Source organism: Hoplias malabaricus, chromosome 3, assembly GCF_029633855.1.
Source record: "Hoplias malabaricus isolate fHopMal1 chromosome 3, fHopMal1.hap1, whole genome shotgun sequence".
NCBI lineage: Eukaryota > Metazoa > Chordata > Actinopteri > Characiformes > Erythrinidae > Hoplias > Hoplias malabaricus.
In genome coordinates, this window is record NC_089802.1 from 19,829,736 (window position 1) to 19,848,655 (window position 18,920).

At 38.5% G+C, this 18,920-nt stretch overlaps 1 protein-coding gene across 1 annotated transcript; it reads right to left on the reverse strand.

Moving 5' to 3' along the window:
- Nucleotides 1-125: 125 nt before the first annotated feature.
- foxk2a (forkhead box K2a) lies at nucleotides 126-18,764 on the reverse strand. The gene is made up of 9 exons (XM_066665039.1): nucleotides 18,269-18,764; nucleotides 15,875-16,069; nucleotides 12,279-12,420; nucleotides 8,804-8,950; nucleotides 8,460-8,653; nucleotides 5,409-5,605; nucleotides 4,921-5,172; nucleotides 2,956-3,156; nucleotides 126-2,093 (listed from the first exon to the last, which is right to left on the reverse strand). Exons 1-9 carry the CDS (start codon nucleotides 18,559-18,561, stop codon nucleotides 1,921-1,923), a joined length of 1,794 nt encoding a protein of 597 aa, XP_066521136.1. The 5' UTR covers nucleotides 18,562-18,764; the 3' UTR covers nucleotides 126-1,920.
- Between the last annotated feature and the right edge of the window lie 156 nt (nucleotides 18,765-18,920).

Below are 18,920 nucleotides of genomic sequence, written 5' to 3' on the forward strand. Positions count from 1 at the left end.
TGACGATTATCTAACTCTTTCAGTCTAATCAAAAAGCATGCCAGACGAGCATACTTACTTTCTAAAATTTTCACATTAGCTCACAGCAATAGGAAAATATAAGACTACCAAGGTTCTGAAATATGGTATTGAATAAATTGGTATTTTCTATTAGCAGCATAATTCAGTAAATATCACCATACCCAATTCTATAATCATTACAATGAAACTTAATCATTTATAAGATTGTGTTTCCCAAAAAGACAGTAGTAATCACACTTAGAACAGAAATGATGGCGCTTTTAATTTATGTAAAAAATGGATTTACCCACTGAAGCAGAACAACATCGACCACTTATTTTTTTTCTTGTGGAACATGTATGATCTGAGCCAACTTTTTAACTGTCTGAACAAAAAAAATAATATTAACAGGCAGAGAGACTGTCAACTGTAACACAAAATTAACAAACATAGCCAAGGACATACTGAAAACATAAAAACAAGGGTCAAGAGAGGAAAGGAAATAGCATTAACAAGTTAAGTGCAGTAATGGTCCAAATCACAAAAAAGGAGATTCAGTCTTTCTTTTCCTTTCCTCTTTCACAGTTCCTTTCCAAGGAACCAACTCAGGTACAGTATATTTTCTCTACACATTTTCATGCAAGCTTTGATGAAATATTATAATGAAATACAAATGGAAATATATTTCTTATTTCATAAGTTATCTGTTAAAATATGAAAAAGCTCTGAGGATGTGAGAAACATTTGGATTTGATTCAACAGAAGTAACACAAGTCCTCTACCAATAGTGTTTTCTTTGAGGAGGTAACTACATTCAGTTCCATAAACATACAAGTCCTTATGTTAAAAAGAAAAAAAAAAAAGAAATAAAATATAAACTTGTGTGATAAGAAATGCCAATGACCTCACTTCAGCTTTGTGGTATTTGTTTTGTTGTTGTTGAATATCTGTGCCATGGAGAACATAAATACAGACAAATAATATCCTAAGATACACGTGTACAACAAATTACTGCATATCTACTAAGGACTGCATTAGGTAGGTCGACATTGAGGCTAGCTGCCATGATACAGGAAAAGGCTCCCCATTCTACCCTTTGCCAATGAGAATCAAGCTTATTTCAAAAGAAATAAAAGACAAAGTAAATGACTAAAGTTGCAACTGTGTGCAGGTTCACAGTTTGACAACCTCCTTAATAATTGTTTGGCAAGTTCTTAATTCACCTCTTTAAAATGTTTGTCATCTTATTCCATTCGCTCAGTATATTCAACAACTGGGTGGATACAAAGGACCTGTGCCTATAAATTAGATCTACTCTATACACAACATAAAGTCATTGAATAGTTATGCTACCGTTAGGGGGAAACCATGGATGATCAGCCCACAAGATGTAATTACCTGCATACACAGGAATGTTTGTAGGTTACCTGGAGCCCCAATGAATTTTAAAAGGAGTAAGTTAAAGTTAAACTCAATTTTCAGCTTGTTAGGCTGCCAGCTAAGCAAAATTCAACTCATTCACAATCTCTCCACCTTCCAAGATCTGCCCAGAGGTAGAAGAGATGGCAGCATGGGACATCCCACTAGGAAATACCCAGGTTTGATCTAAAATACATTTTGTAGCTTAACGTATGCTATAATCAATACATGTATGCATATGTCTGAGTATTTAAACATTTAGTTAAAAGGCCTCCTGTCACTCTCTTGCTGTTCACTTTCAGTTGTCCATCTCACAACAGTGTCACTTCTTTGCATATTTCCATCTCCCATCTTCAAACGTCACTCCAAAAACCTTCTGTTGCTTTTTGCTTCACTGTTTGGCACCTTGGACAGAACGAAGAATGACATGGTTTTACTGGGTGGGCTGGAGGGCTGAACTAAGAACGGTTTTGTGAGGCCAAAGGTCATGATGTGGCAGCCCTAATCAGAGGCGTCCCTCTCTACTTTGATGTGAACGGCTCCTACATCTCCTCCGTCTTCAGTCTTGATCCGTTTGGAGTCAGCTTGCTCAGACTGGTCACCGTTCTGCCGCTTGGTGGGCAAGGACGCTGATGCAGAGGCATGAGTGGCCAGCATGTGAAGAGGACTTGCTACTGTAAAACAAGAAAAATCAAATATATTAAAAAAATATATATGTATATATTGTAGCTTTAATCTTTTATGTTGGAATTTGTAGAGGATTTGGATATATAGCGGGGAATATGTAACTGTATTCTATATGCATTAGCCGCATCTTTCCTAGAGAAAGGGCTCTGAAGGAGTATTCAAAAGATATGAGTCAGAATTTAGGGAATAATGAGCCTTCTGATGTTGCAAGTTAATTATCTATTACTTATGTTCATTATCATAGTTAATTAACCTAACTCTGTGGTTCCTAAACCTTTTCTGCAGTGCCCCAATTTAGATGAGATTAATTAAGCCCCCCACTACAACACATACATACATGTCCTGTGCTTTCAGACTCCACTAGAATTTATTTTAAACATTATATTCATACAAAACTGTAACTTCCAACTGAACAATACAAAAGAATGTGACGAATCACTTTTTACAGTGGAATCATTGTAAGTGACATGCATTATGTATGTATTTATTTGTCTTGCCCCAACACCCTGCAACAACTCTGCACCCTTACTTTTGGAACCACTGACCATATCATCACATCCACTGCAGTATAAGTGTATATGCATTTGAGATCTTTCAGCTCTTAAATTTGCTCTTTTTAATCACCATGTATTCTAATAGTCAAAGGACAATTAATTGGCAGTTTCCCAAAAAAAAAGGTTATTAAAAAAAGGAATCAACTTCAACAATATTGGACAATGTTATGAACACAGATTCTAAAAAAGATTGTTAGATAGTGCACAAGTATAAAGTGATGCTTTATTCATCACTTAATGTTTGTTAAAACTGCCAACCTTGTTCAAGAAATTGTTTCAAAAAGATGTCTTTTACCTGTGTTTGCTGCTCCTTGGATTGCAGCCACAACATGGGTGCCATTTTGAGTGATGGCCTTAACAGGAAGCTGGTGCTGACCCAATGGTGCTTGCTGTACTATAGTAACTGTCTGTATTGGTGTGGCTTGAGATGTCTGAAGGATACGATTGGCTCCACCTATAGAGGCTGCTGTGATGGCAGGCACAGTTTCTACTTTCACTACAAAAACAGAAATGTAAAAATAAAAATGAGAAACGGAAATGACACACACCATCCTCAATTTAATCTCAGCATGACGATGTTTAGGTTATGAAACATTTAAAGGGTTTAATAAGCACTTAATTTATGCTTTAAAAAGCACTAGTACTAATTAATAATTTCAAAACAGCTACTACAAATGTATTTTATATTGAAACTTATTTCTTCAAAATCCAAAAAACACTGGCCAAAATTGTCCAAAGACTAGCGAACCAGCAACTGATTCATGGGCACGCATGGTTCACTGATCAAAAATCACTGCCTTGCCCATTTCCCCATGCATCCAACCCAACTGAAAAGTATGAACATGAAAAGTATGAGCATGTACACCACTCAATACATAGTTGGGGCTCCTTTTGCCTGAATTACTGCAGCAATGCGGTTGAGAACCCAGCAATGTTATGAGAACCCAGGTTGCTCTGATAGTGGCCTTCAGCTCTTCTACATTGTTGGGTCTGACGTATTGCATTTTCACAATATCCACACAATACCCCATAGACTTTCTATGGGGTTATGGTCAGGCAAATTTGCTGGCCAATTAAGAACAGGGATACCATGGTCCTTAAACCAGGTACTGGTAGCTTTGGCACTGTGTGCAGGTGCTAAGTCCTGTTGGAAAATGAAATCTGCATCTCCATAAAGTTGGTCAGCAGCAGGAAGCATGTAGTGCTCTAAAACGTCCTGCTAGACGGCTGCTTTGACCTTGGACCTCAGAAAACAGTGGACCAACACCAGCAGATGACATGGCACCCCAAACCATCACTGACTGTGGAAACTTTACACTGGACATCAAGCAACGTGGATTCTGTGCCTCTCCTGTCTTCTTCCAGACCCTGATTTCCAAAGGAAATGCCAAATTTACTTCAATCAGAGAACCTAACTGTAGACCACTCAGCACCAGTCCAGTCCTTTTTGAAAGTGAGACGCTTCTGATGGTGTCTCTTGTTCAAGAGTGGCTTGACACAAGGAATGTGACGCTGAAACACGTCTTGCATACGTCTGTGCGTGGTGGTTCTTGAAGCACTGACTCCAGCTGCAGTCCAGTCTTTCTGAATCTCCCCAACATGTTTAAATAGGTTTTGTTTCACAATCCTCTCCAGTGTGCAGTTATACCTATGGCTTGTACACATTTTTCTACCACATCTTTTCCTTCCCTTTGCTTCTCTATTAATATGCTTGGACACAGATCTCTGTGAACAGCCAGCCTCTTTAGCAAAGACCTTTTGTGTCTTGTCCTGCTTGCGTAAGGTGTCAATGGTCATCTTTTGGACAACTGTCAAGTCAGCAGTCTTCCCCATGATTGTGTAGCCTACAGAACTAGACAGAGACAATTTAAAGGCCTTTGCCGATGTTAACTGATTAGTGTGTGGCACCAGGTGTCTTCAAAATCTTTTCACAATATTCTCATTTTCTGAGATACTAAATTTGGGGTTTTCAATAGCTGTCAGTTATAATCATCAGATTAAAAGAAATAAACACTTGAAATATATGAGTCTGTGGGTAATGAATGAATATAACATACAAGTTTCACATTTGAATGGAATTACAGAAATAAATCAACTTTATGATATTCTAATTTTATGATCACCACCTGTATAATCACACCCCTTGTCAGGTAAAATTGTAACAGGTCAATGTCATTAATGTATCTGTCTAGTTTAAACAAAATACAGACACATTTAAATTCAAAGTGAAGTGAAATTTTCAAGCACGTAATCTTCTAACCTTTGATCTCTTGGTGCTCTCCATTCTCCTGCGGCTCTGTCTGGGACACAGTTTGGCCGTCTGTGTGAGCATAGCCTGTCACTGTGGCGACTGACACTGGGATCTGGTGAACCACATGGACAGTCTGCATGACAGGTTGCTGTGCGTTGGAGGTGGACACAGGTGTGGCCACTGCATATGTCACAGGTTTGATGGTCTGTGGGAGCTGCCGCTGAACTGTGATGAGCACAGGTTGGCTGGTGACTGGTGAGCCTAGAAGAAACCAGAACAATGGGTGAGGCAATTTGATGACAATAACTGCTAGTTAACTTCATAATCCAGCCACATTTATCTAATACATCATAAGGGTTTTTTGTGGATGATATTCAAAAATATGATGTATGAGATTTTCTGTCTTAATATTATTATTCTTAAATATATTATTAATATAATAATATTAGTGATTACAATTTTCTTCTAGTAACATTCATTCTTAGCTCAAATATTACCTGGCGCATTCTGTGCAAAGCGAGCCTCCTGAATGACTGCTAACTTGGGCTGAACAGCAGATGTGGGAGTAGAAGCAGGTGCAGGCTCTGGATCCATGGGAACAGGTGAACCTTCCCGTGATAAGCTGTCAGGAGTCTGCACACCACTAGAGTGGGCAGACAGCACCCCAGTGTGGTTAGGTGAGGCAGGAGCACTCCTGGGTAGAAGAAATTGAGGAGAGGGTGGGGGGAGGAATAATAAAAGTGTTTAATCATCTGTAATGACAAACCCTAATTTATAAGGTGGCGGTTAGGTATTGATGTATTATTATATGTTAAAAGAAATAATAATTTAAAGCATCACACATGAAACACTTTGAATAGTTTGCAACATTGTTTTGCTGTGTAGCTTCCTATTGATCCTTTTATACACTGCTCAAAAAAATAAATGGAACACAAACAACACAATGTAACTAAGTCAATCACACTTCTGTGAAATCAACCTGTCCAGTTAGGAAGCAAACTCATTGTGAATCCATTTCACCTGTTGTACAAAATGGAACCTGCAACAGATAGAAATAAGAGGCAATTAGCAGGTAGTGACCACAGACCATTTCTCTGTTCTCATCCTTTCTGGCTGATGTTTTGGTCACTTGCATTTTGTCAGTGCTCTCACCCCTAGAGGCAGCATGAGGCGGTGTCTACAACCCAGAGAAGTTGCTCAGGTAGTGCAGCTCATCCAGATTGGCACATGCGAGCTACGGCAAGGTTTGCTGTGTCTGTCGGCACAGTCTCCAGAGCATGGAGGAGAAACCAAGAGACAGGCCAGTACACCAGGAGACGTGGAAGGGGCTGTAGGAGGGCAACAACCAAGCAGCAGGATGGCTACCTCCTCCTTTGTGCAAGGAGGATGTTTCTGCCCTAACTGTTAGAAACAGACTCCATGAGGGTGGTATGAGGGCCCGACATCCCCAAGTGAGGCTTGTGCTTACAGTCCAAAACCGTGCAGAATGATTGGCATTTGCCAGAGAACACCAAGATTCCTTCTGGGTTCCTTCTGATGCATGACAATGCTAGGCCTCATGTGATTAAAGTGTGTCAGCAGTTCCTGCATGATGAAGGCATTGATGCTATGGACTGGCCTGCCCCTTCCCCAGATCTGAATCCAATCGAGCACATCTGGGACATCATCCACCAACACCATGGTGCACCACAGTCTAGGAATTGACTGATGCTTTAATCCAGGTCTGGGAGCAGATCCCTCAGGAGAACATCCGCCGCCTCATCAGGAGTATACCTAGGGGCTGTAGGGACATTTTAACCTGTCTTGAGGAATTTCCACTGAAGTTGGACCAGCCTGTAATTTGATTTTCCACTTTTATTTTGAGAATGATTCCAAATCCAGACCTCCATGGGATAATAATTTTGATTTACATTGATCATTTTTATGGTATTTTGTTCTCAAGGCATTCCACTAAAGATTTTCAACTGTAGTATTTCATTCGTTGAGATCTAGGATGTATTATTTTAGTGTTCCCTTTTTTTTTTGAGCAGCGTACATATGGCATCTTTCAGCATTATACTCAATACCAAAATTGCGAACTGGCTTTCTATTTTAAAATATTTTGGGTTAAAGAGCTTTATTACTCTCTCATAGGGAAACCCACATCCACTCTGCCTGTCTAACTGTGCTATATTTGATTCTCTTGTATCACAAATTAAATTGCTAAAACTCCCCCATAGATACAATTACCTGACTATGTTCCTTTTCAGGCATCTTCCTCCTCTTGAGGATATATTTTAACAAACTTGTGTAAATTCAATCAGGAATATTTTAACACAACCCTTATACACAGAGTTACATGATTAAATTCCAACATAATTATAATCCAATGAAGTTACTGAAAATTACATTATTTATGCATTCATTGTCTGTAACTGCTTATCCAGTTCTGGGTCACGGTGGGTCCGGAAGCACTGGACAGGAACACACCCTGGAAGGGCATTACAGCATTATATTTTAAGGAAAAATTAAACTTTTTTTTATCCAGCTGTTTTTGAGCTAAAATATATGCACTGTACAGGGTAAGGATAGTAACATTAGCTGAAGCAACCTGGCCTTTGCATTTGTTTGTTTAATATTAATGAAATAATATTATAATATATATTTTTTTAATTTAATTTTTTAATTTAACACAGTACTGTGAAAATGTTGTGGCACTGAGGAACTGAACAGTGCTTAGAGTCACGTGCCAGTGTGCTGCCTCCTTTACAAGCAATGGTGTAAGTTATTTGGACACAGTGCTGTGCAGCCACTGTGCAATAGACTTGTATTACATTGTGAATGTTTTTTTAAATTTTACGCTGTGTTAAATCTGCCGTTCTCCCTTTCATTCGTACCTATTGTTTCAAACTACTATTTTCATAAAATTCTGAAGCAGCGGCAGCTATATAAATCCGATTGTACAATCACAATTTACTATTTTTTTTTTAAAATATATGTACACATATATACACCGTGCCGCCTGGCTCAGCAGATAGGTGTTGCAGTCACACAGACCAGCAGTGGGTTCCAGTCCCGCTCTGGTTGACTGTCTGTGACGTGTTCTCCCACAGTACTCTCCTCCGGGTGCTCTGGTTTTCTCCCACGGTCCAAACACACACACTGGTAAGCAGATTGGCAAATCAAGTATCCATAGGTGAGTGTGAATGTGTGTGTGTGTTGCCCTGTGAGGGACTGGCACCGCTTATAGGGTGTGTTCCTGCCTTGCGCCTGGTGATTCCAGGTGGGCTGCGGACCCACCACGAGCCTAAACTGGATAAGCAGTTACAGATAATTAATGAATGTACATTTGCATTAACTAAACCTGCTGCATGTAAATACAGTACTGTAACAAATCCAACCAAACAATTAAAATCACTGCATGCTTCCTGCACAAGCCACAGAACAGTGTGTACCCATTTCAAGCATAGCTGTACTTGTTCCTACACCATTTCTGATCAATACGAACCAATGTGAGCATCAGTCATTTAAATTTAATTGACTCATTTTGAAGAAGCTGTAATAATTACCTGGAGGACAGAGGGCCTAATGGAGTCCTGAAGCAAGGCACTCCACGAGGCCTTCGTTTGCGGAAGGCCTGATCCATAAGTTTGCTTTCTGTAGAGGGGTCTATCCTCCAGAAGGAACCTTTGCCTGGTTCTTCTTGTGATCTGGGCACTTTGATAAAATAACGATTTAAAGACAAATTGTGGCGAATAGAGTTCTGGGAGAGAGGAGCACAGGACAAGGAATTTTATTTCACTGTATCAATTTAATTCTGTACATGATTAGAATCATATTACATTAAAAAAATTAAAATGCCATTTCATGAAAACTATCAAGGTATTTTTCAAACAAAGTAATGAATTCTTACCTGCCAACCCTTGTCAGCTGTTCTGTAGTAGGGATAGTTTTTAGTAATATGAGTATATATTCCATTCAATGTAAGTTGTTTATCTGGGGCCATTGTAATTGCTTGGACAATCAGTTGTGCATATGAGTAGGGGGGTTTAGAGTCATCCTATCACACGTAAGAAAAGAAGAGAATGAGTTTGGCATAACTTCAGTTTTTCAGATAATGAATGTTCAACATTTATTCTCTGGAAAGTTTTCACATAAATAAAAAAAAAACTTGCAAAAGACAGCAAGATTTCTCTGGCTTAAAAATGACTTCTACGATCGTGGGAAAAAGCAATTCTCTCTGGGTTGCTTACATTCAGGATCTCTGCATCTTTTAAGGTAAAACAGTATGTTGGGAAAACAAGCCTAGTTTAGCCAGACTGCCATTAGCCATAGAGGTGTTTCTGGCATTTCAAATCAGGAAAGCCCAATATACATACCCTTGCTTTGGTACATCATATCAATGTCAAAATTCAATCAACCCATATCAATTAAAACATGTGGTTTTAGTTATGTGATGTACAGAAAATATGAAGGGCAGGACTAATAAATGCAAAAATGAAAAAAGGGGCACAACATTTTAGTGTATCAGTTTTTGTTGTTCTTGTTCATATTATTAAAAAAAAGAAAGAAATTATATATACTAGGTGATCTACCACTTAAGAACAAAGAAGACCAAGAACATTTTGTTGATTTTAAGAATTACATTTACTTATTTAATGTAACAGATTAGAGTAAAACACATGAATTTAAGGAGGCTGTGCGTTCCTATATGGAATTTTATAAACACACTAAAGCCCAATTTATTCTTCGAACCCTACTTCGTAGCCTGATGCGCATCTCTCCAGAAATGTGACTACGTGTCGCATTGATGCACACTGTAAGGACTGTGACTGGTCAGAAGTCAGATGGACATTGTTTATGTAGAACCGAAGAAAGGGACATGAAATCCTCTCCTCCACACACATTCACATTCACAGCGAGAAATTTCCTCAAAGAATTACCTTAAATAGTGCGCTTTAAAGATCCTTAAAAGTAAATTATACTGCACCACTACATTGTGTACAATTTAGTGCAGAGGATGACGTTTGAAATTCAGCCATAGTGGTGCGGGGGTGTAGCTGCAGAGTGACGCACACACAAACGCAGAAGTATAAATTCTCGCAACAGCGTACAGCTCTTGCGTAGCCTACGGCGTAGGCTGTGCATCGAGTCAACGCAAAAGTATAAATCGGCCTTAACACCACAATGTCTCCCCACCACTTCCATTTACAATATTTCAGGCAAAGACACTCACATGAAATAAGGAATTCAGCAGTCCTCCTCTCTCTGTGAGATATAATACACGTGTAAAAGTTGCAGAGTTCCAAGTCGTCATGCTGAGCTTGTGAACTGTGAAGAGCCTTAACTAACGCAGAGCCAAACACAGCCCCAGGAACACACAAATGAAGCATGTTCCTGTTTTATTTCCTATTATTTATTCATATGAAACGTTGTAAAAGGACCCTGTCCAACTCCACTGGATAATAACGCTGTTTGAGGCTCTGGGCTCTTTGGTTACTGAACCTCAACATGCCCACAGACGAAGCTTGGTGGATTAGTCAACAAACTGGAATCATTACGGTTCCTTGTTGGTGGAAAAGTGCTTGAAATATGGCTGAACTAAAACAGATGGTGTAGTAGCACCACCTTGTGAAATATGGCTGAATAGGAGAAGATGAAATAACATTCGTACTCACGCATACGCGTTTCTACATTAGGAATCAGTCAGTAAGGGAAAAATTACCTACCGGCCCGGTAGGTGGTCCATGAAAAACGGCTGTTGTTTAAACGTGGCTGGAGTTTAACCTGTCTTTTTGTTCGCTGTTTGAATTATCACAAAAACTAAATTTTAACACAAGTTGTATAGTCTTGTAGCACTTTCAGTAACGCAGTTACTCGTTTCCTGAATTTAGAGACATTTCCACGTGATTTACAAGAATATGTCAATATTACCCACACATAGAGCAGGAATAGATTACTATCCTCATCTCAGTTCATATTTGGAGTTCTCTCCCATGGGCATAAAGAAAGACAAAGCCTAGCATACTGAACCGAGAGAGAGTTTTTTTTTTTCCTTTCATTATTATTTTTCTTTAAACAGATGACGGGAGTTCATAAACACATTAGACTCGTTTTGAGCACACAGACTGGAGAACTAGCAAATTGTGAGGAAACATTCTGAATTTTATAAAAACTTTAAATACAGGAATCTGTAATACATTTCTTACATACATATTTATTGACATTCATTTTGACCTTGAGTGTTTCATTTTGCCCACTTATTCACCCACAGAAAGTGAGGTCAGTTTTAATATTAGTATAATAACAATAATAATTGCTGTAATAAGCTACAGTTATTTAGTGCCTTTCACAAACCCAATGACACTTTTTTTGAGAAGGGTGTTTAAAAGAAGGAAGAATGGGGGTAAAAAAAATCATGCTCATGGTGCTTTTCACCTGCATGGAACCTACATGACTTGACTTCTGCTCTTTTGTTTTTCCAGTAGCCAAATCTTTGGCTTTTATTCCCTGCTCGTGCCTGGTACAAATCAAGACAAGTAGAAACTAAATGTGATGTGCAACTTTACCACCAGCACTGTTATGGTTTTCAAAGCCTGCGATTCCCATTTGGAGGGGTATTGTGATGTTGCCGAGTCAATTTATGCCAATCCCATGCAATGGAAAAGCATAATTGGTCTCCCGGCCTTGGACGGCTGAAGTATCACCAGGGATTGAATCCGTGAGTTCCAGACATTAAAGTGAGTTCTAAGATTGTACTTCATAACATACTTTAAAATCTAACATAAAATATACCTCAACCATCTCCATTTTAGTAATGCACGATGAAACATCGGAATTATATCGGTATTGGAGATGATTTAATTTAATGTGTAAAGTTGAAACCAGTTTCTGTAAGGAACATTTAGCTAATTAAATGTGGCTAAAAATTGTCTCAGGAGACTCTTTTTATTGTTTGTGAACAGATGGTTAAAATGATATGCAAATAAGTGTTACATTTGTTTGAAGTGTTAATCGAGGGTAGCCTATATTTTTGTATAAATGTGTATATTGGCATAGGCCCAGAAGACTTATATTGGTGCGTCACTACACAATTTTGTTTAATGCAAATTTATAAAAACTCACAACCAGTACTGCACCTAATCAATAAATTGCAGTTAACCAAAATGCAGCAATTACCATCGCACAAAACTATGGCTCACATATTGGAGGTGTTTGGAAGTTCCAAGAGTAGAAAGGTTGTGAGCTCCATGTAATCAGACAAATCAGAAAAAACTACAGAGTTGCAGGACAAGGATGAGAAAATCACAATTTATTATATATATTTAGTCCGACACAAAACAAGCATAATGTTCCAAATAATTCTATAACTTTAAAAAGATTCAAACCTTTGGACTGTCTCCTCCAGATGCTTCCTTGTCATTTTCTGATTGGGAGTTGTCCCCTATGAGCTCTGCCGTAAGCCCCCGTCCCACCCTGTAACTGGACAGCCCTGCCCCACGTGGACTGGAAGGACATGAGTTGGCAGCACTAGGGAAACAGGGTACAGTCTTTAGGGATAGTAAAGACCTTTGTGTTCATATCTACCAAAACATATGCACACATGAATGACTTCAGATGAGAGAATCGTTGATATGGTGTGGTAAAAATTTGGCAGGCATTTATGCAATTCTTTTTGACTCAAACACATTTCAGGTTGGCATGGAAAAAGCAAATACCATTACATTTTTAATCAACTTACGTCTTTGCTGTTCTCCTCCTACTATCTCTAAGAATGTCAGTGAATCCCAGAACAATGTGGTACTGTTCCATTACATGATTAAGCACCATCATAGGTTTTAGTCTGACAATTTTCTGCAGATTTCAGAATTCTTCCTGCTGCTACCATCTGCTTTAACATCAATTGAGGTGAGTCAGACACTGCATCAGCTATACTGTACATGCCTAAAGGCATTTACAATATCTCAGCCTTTCAGGCATGATGTGCTAAGGATGGCAGACATATGATAAAGAGTTTCACTTAAAAAAAAAAAAAAAAAAAGTATGTTGGGTGAGGTGACCGGTTTTCCAAAGTTAATTAATGCAAAGTTAATTTTTCCATCAGGTGGCATCTTAACACAAAGATAAATCGCTTTTTTAGTGTCTGTCTAAAACTAGTCAGTCTAACAATATCCATCTGTAATTTGTGGAAATTAGGGCTGCAAAAACTAATCGATTAAATCGATTAAAACCGATTGTTAAAATAGTTGGCAACTAATTTAATAATCGATTAGTTGGGTCTAAGTTATTATACACACAGGTACAGTTGCTACACGTGACGAACTCTGGAAGAAGGGTTTGAAAAATGGCGGAGGCTGTCACAGCAGAGGATAATGTTAGCACAAGCTGAGAGAAAAATGTACGACCCATGTCATCAAAAGTATGGGAGCACTTTACATTAACGCCTTCAAAGAACAGCGTTGGGTGCAAAACGTGCACAGCTGATCTCGCATGGCACAGCACCACAACATCACTGCACGAGCATCTGAAAATGAAACCTGTTGGAGCTGTGTGTGAAAGAGATTAAGTATAGTAAGTTAATTCTACTTTTCCTCTCACTCAATGTTACTAGAGCCTGCTAGAGTAGTTAAACAACATTTGTTTTTCTTAGTACATTGATATTACACTCGCGTTTAGCGAACAAGCCTTAGCATCCCCCCGAGTTCTCTTCCACCTTAAATGTGTCAGCTCGACCAGCAGTTCCAAAACCAACCGTAGTTTTAGTCAAGCTAATGTTAGCGACGTTACTTTTTCTCGACGTTACTTTTTCAATGTCACTAGAGCCTGCTAGAGTAGTTACACAAGATGTCTCATTTTTAGTAAATTTATATCACTCTTGTATTTAGCGAGTTTTCCGTTCCACCTTAAATATGGCGGCAGTTACATTCAGAGTTCAAAAAAATCAACCCAAACATTTTTTAAATAATATATTTAAAGCATTTTTCAAGGTCTAAGGTTTATGTCATTTCAATTTGCCTGCATTGTTGTCTGCATTTTAGATCAGTAGTTAACAACTTAAAAAGGGTGTATGTTCATATCTACACTTTCTCTCTCACCTCAGATAAAAACAGCCTAGCATTGCTGACTATGTTTTGAAGAAGATCTACACACCACAACAAGCAGCTGTTCTCACTGATGGTATCCTGAATATGCTAGTAATATTGTCTTTTTTTTTATTTTTTTTAAATAATCGATTAATCGAAAAAATAATCGACAGATTAATCGATTATCAAAATAACCATTAGTTGCAGCCCTAGTGGAAATATAGATTTATACTTTATAAGAATTAGACAAATTTGATTGACGACAACTTGATGCTGTCTGGTGTATGACATCTAGCATAAACTTCTTTTCTGCCTTAAAATGTGAGATGTATACAATTAAAGGTTATTTTGAATATATAGTATACCCAGTTCTACTGTTGACTGTAATAGATTTTGATGGTTTCCCCCATTTAAGAACCTCAAGGATCCTTCCATTCCTGACTATCTTTTCTTGTTTTAATGGCTCATTTGCAGCTACAAAAATTTCTTCTTAATCATGTATAATTTCTCCACAGCTTTAAAAAAGTAAAATGCTAAAATATTTTACTCATCATTTGGTCTGTGACTGCAAATGAATCACCCAGTGTAATAAACACTGCAAAACTATATGTCCCAATACTGAGTTCAATTTTCAAAAATGTCAGTTACCCAAATTCATGCACATATAAACACAAATACACTCCTTTATAATACTTTAAATATGCTGTTTCCTGATTTCACAAGCTCAAGGCCATCGTCACACTTTGGAATACTATTATTTGGAATACTTTGGAGTCTATTTTCACAACATGAACTCTCACTTCTACAAACCCAGCTGCCATTAATGATTTTTAAAATGTTTCTAAATGACAGAATATGCAAGGCATTTTTAATGGATTCTACAACCCCACAATTAAAATCCCACTGAAAGAAGCGCAGGGTTACCTGATAGTAATGCCAAACTGAACTGAAATTCACTTGGTATCAGAACTTGTGACAGTGCCAACATAAACTAGGAAAAGGTACAGACTATTTCAAAAAGTTTGGTGTTTATTTGTTTTTTTTTGTTTGTTTTTTTTTAAACAAACTAGGGTCAAATAGCATAGCTTAAACTTTTTTCTTTTGATATATCAAAAGTGAAATGTAGGGATGCACAAAAAAAATAACATTCAGGAATTTGTTTTAAATATGGCTTTTGACATTTATATTTGGCCAATATTTCAAACTGACTGGGGGCCATAAGGTGAAGCAAAATGATAGCAAAAAATTGTAATATGTTATGTTAATCTAGGCAGGTTTATAAATGTTTACATATCGAAATCAGTATGTAAAATTACAATTGTTACTGCTCCAGACTCCAGGGATAGTGTGCTTTACACTGATACAGCCAGGTTTCGAATACAACAAAAATTTCTTTAGTACACTTCATTCTACTATCTCTCTGGAGATGCATTAGTTGTGCACTTGATTTTATACACCAGTTACAACCTGATGTTGCCGACATACAAACTCAGTTAGGAGGAGTGCCCACTTGGCTGTACGATATTCAGGAAAAATACTGGATACCTCTACGTTTCACAATTCACATTTGTGCATCCCTAATTAAAAAAATAAACATTCTTCACAATGCACAGTGATATCAACCTGATAAATAAAGACAGGTACCTCACCCCAGTTCAACTTTATGAATAGAGGCCTATGCCCTTATAAAGCTTCAATAAAGACTTTAGTTTGTCAAATTATTTAGGGATCAAAGTTGTGCCTAAACAATGCACCAAAATCCTACCCTATTCACAGATTGGCTTTAGGAGTAGTTGTCACCTTATACCTGTATGACTCTGTTAAAGGAAAATACACCAACATTAAGAAGGTACATGATATGTACTGAAGACAGACTGGATATGAGCAAGATGGATTTTTACCTGATTGTGCCTGTGGGAGAGGGCAGAGGACTCATCAAGTGGGCAATGTTGTCTGGAATGTTGATGGTCAGCGGTGAAATTTGGGGCTGGACTGCCTTAACAGGGGACTCTGGGGCATTCCTCCTATCTTTCTTGCTGCTGGAAAGTGCGGTGAATGTGATCTTGATATTTGTGCTGGGGAATCGGAACGTGCACCTTTAAAAGAAGGGGTGTTATATTTAAGTTGTTAAGCATATTTTACCTTTAAACATTAGATATGCAGTGTACTTTATTGTGCTGTGGCACAAAATCAAAATTGGGGGAAGAAAAACAAAGAAAAGCCTAAACAGACAACATGCTTGTTTATATTTTATTATGAAGAGATAAAATGGTCCACAAGTACAGAGGGCCCAGCTCTAATTGCTAGCCAGTAACTGAATCCACAAGTGTCTGTGGTTTATATATGGAGACCAGCATGACTAGGTTACATAAGAGATATTCCTTTTTTAAGACAGATATATTTTTTTTAACAGACAGATATATTTGAACCAGTGCTAAACCTTACCATAGATACCTGATGTCAGTGGACACATGATGATATTTCATATGTTGCACCATTCAATGCATAAGAAAATTATATGAATAAACTACCTGGCCAATATTTCTCTGTAAAGTGCCAAGAAATCTTTGTCTATGAAAATATGACATCAATCTACATGCAAACCTGCAATTCCAGCACAATCAGCACAGGTTTACGCATTGCCACTTTTACTCATACAAACTTGCACATCAATTTTTGGTACTACAAGCAAATGGGTTTCCAACTTTAGTCCTAGTCACACGATACACCTTGCTAGGGGTGAGAAACATGGCAAAAAGTTTGAGTGAGTTTTGAATAATAAAAAAATGTAAATGTAAATAATTCTGAAATAATTGTTCATTACATACTGCAATAATCTGAATACTGCATGTTCATGTTCAAAAGCATAAAACAAAAAATAAAAGCCATGCAGTCTGTAAGATCGCAATACTGAGAAAGACAGAATCTCATATTGAAATAACACGTTGTAGATATGAGATATCATTATTATGAGCTTGCATGTCATAATTGAGAAAGCAAGCCATAATTATGAGTTGTTGAGTCATATAACCTCAATTATGATACTGGACGTCAATATTATGAGGGGGGGGGGGGTATACACACACATCTGAATTACAAAATAAGGTAAGAAATGTGTCATGTAGTATGAGTTAAGTTAGAAGAAAAAGAAAACAGAACAATATATAGAGTGAGGGTTCGGAAGATCTGGACATGAGACCCCTGGTGTAAAAGAAATGGTAATATTACATCAGTAATACCAGCCCCTAGCAGGGCAATGACACTCCTAATAACAGTGATAATGAGTGTTCCATGCAAATAATCTGTTGTACCACAAAGTGTGAACTTAGAAGAACCACAGCATAAAACCTCAATGTAGTGACAGAAAAGCTCGATAAACAAGTCACAGCATAGAGATGTGGAGATAAAAGGGTTAAAACACAGGATGTGGCTCTATGTAGCTACAGCTAACATTAGCTTTTCATGAAAAACCTCGGTCTGTTCACATATAAACTAAACACAGAAACGAGGCCAAAGGCCTTAAAAAAGCAGGGCTGATGTATATATACTTAAACGAATGGTCTATTCGGAAAAAACTGATGAAAACTGCAGTGAATTAAAACAAACGACAGAGAAGGGCAGTGTGGCGTTAGCAAACATGCTAACAGTCATCAACATGAGGAGACCCTCAGGAATGGGTAACACGAAAAGGCTTTAAAATACGAGGAGTATTTATTATCCTTATTATATTTTAATTATTGTTTATTATTTTAATTTAACACCACTAGTCATGGGGATTCTCCATAGCAGCAAAACAAGCAATTTTAGAATAAAATATTTGTCTATTAAGCAGGTTTCTCTCCTAATGTTGGACATGCTAAAACAATTCTACCTATTGTGACTTGTTACTGCTTATAAAGCACCCACTACTGCAAAATAAGAACCTGCATACATAAATCCTATTACCTTAGGCCGACCACCAAGAGTATTATGGTCATGAGAAACTTTGGTTTAAAGGGGTTAAAATAAGTTGAAGACGTGAGAGCATCTCTATCTCCTTTACAAATAAAAAGGATTTGTTTATATATATATATATATATATATATATATATATATATATATATGAAATAAAATAGGCATGCATTCATGCTGCGTTGGTTGTGGTTGTCATGACCAACACGTGCTGTTCGGCCAAACAAAACAAAAAAAGCCGCCCTAGCCGTGCTGCATTAAGGCGAGGGTTTTATTGCCTTTCGTTCTATTTCCTACAATATGCAAAAAGCCCATTCAAATCTACTAAACGCAGAGATCCTTACACTCGGGGTAGCTGTAGAGGGGGAGCTCCCCGCCTCTGAAATACTCCATCCACAAACACGCCGTTCTTGCCGAGGCAACGCAGGTAGAAGTCCCCGCCGCCGGCGCCGTCCTCCCCCGCGGTGAAAATTTCCAGGTGTCTCCTCGAAATGAAGCTCGAGTGGCCCATGCTAACGTCCACAGAGCCTTGCGACGAGTTCCGTCCCACGGTGACGGAGCGCTTCTTCATCAGATACTCGAACTCCCGGCCCTCGAGCCGCGCCACGGCGCACACCGACACCGCGTTCACCGCCATCTTCAGCGCTCTGCCGTTCTCACTCGTCCTTCAACCGGGGTTTTAACGGGGAAACCTGGAGCCGCTGCGGCCGCTCGCGCTCTGAGCAGATGGGGACAAAACAAAATTTAGCCCAGGGATGGGTTGGGGGGGGGTCGAATCGAAAGATGGAGATAAACAAAAAAAAAATTAAATGTGGAGGACAGCGCCAGCGGCTCCCAACCCACCGCCGCAACGGAGAGAAAGAGACCAGGGCAAAAACCCACCAAACAAACTGAGGGGGCGGGGCTAGACTGCAGACAGCGATTCTGACCAATCGGAGACCAGGTGATGTAAGAGAATCAGCCAATCGGCGCCCGTGGTCAGAGCTGAGCGTGGTT

Bases quoted from the DNA above. Each gene is read 5' to 3' on its own strand.
- foxk2a (XM_066665039.1), bottom strand. From the start codon at position 18,561: ATGGCGGTGAACGCGGTGTCGGTGTGCGCCGTGGCGCGGCTCGAGGGC. The intron at 3,157-4,920 runs GTTAGAAGATTA...CTGTTTTTGTAG, and splicing joins AGAGCACCAAGAGATCAAAG to TGAAAGTAGAAACTGTGCCT. The intron at 2,094-2,955 runs GTAAAAGACATC...CTTGTTTTACAG, and splicing joins CCAAGGAGCAGCAAACACAG to TAGCAAGTCCTCTTCACATG.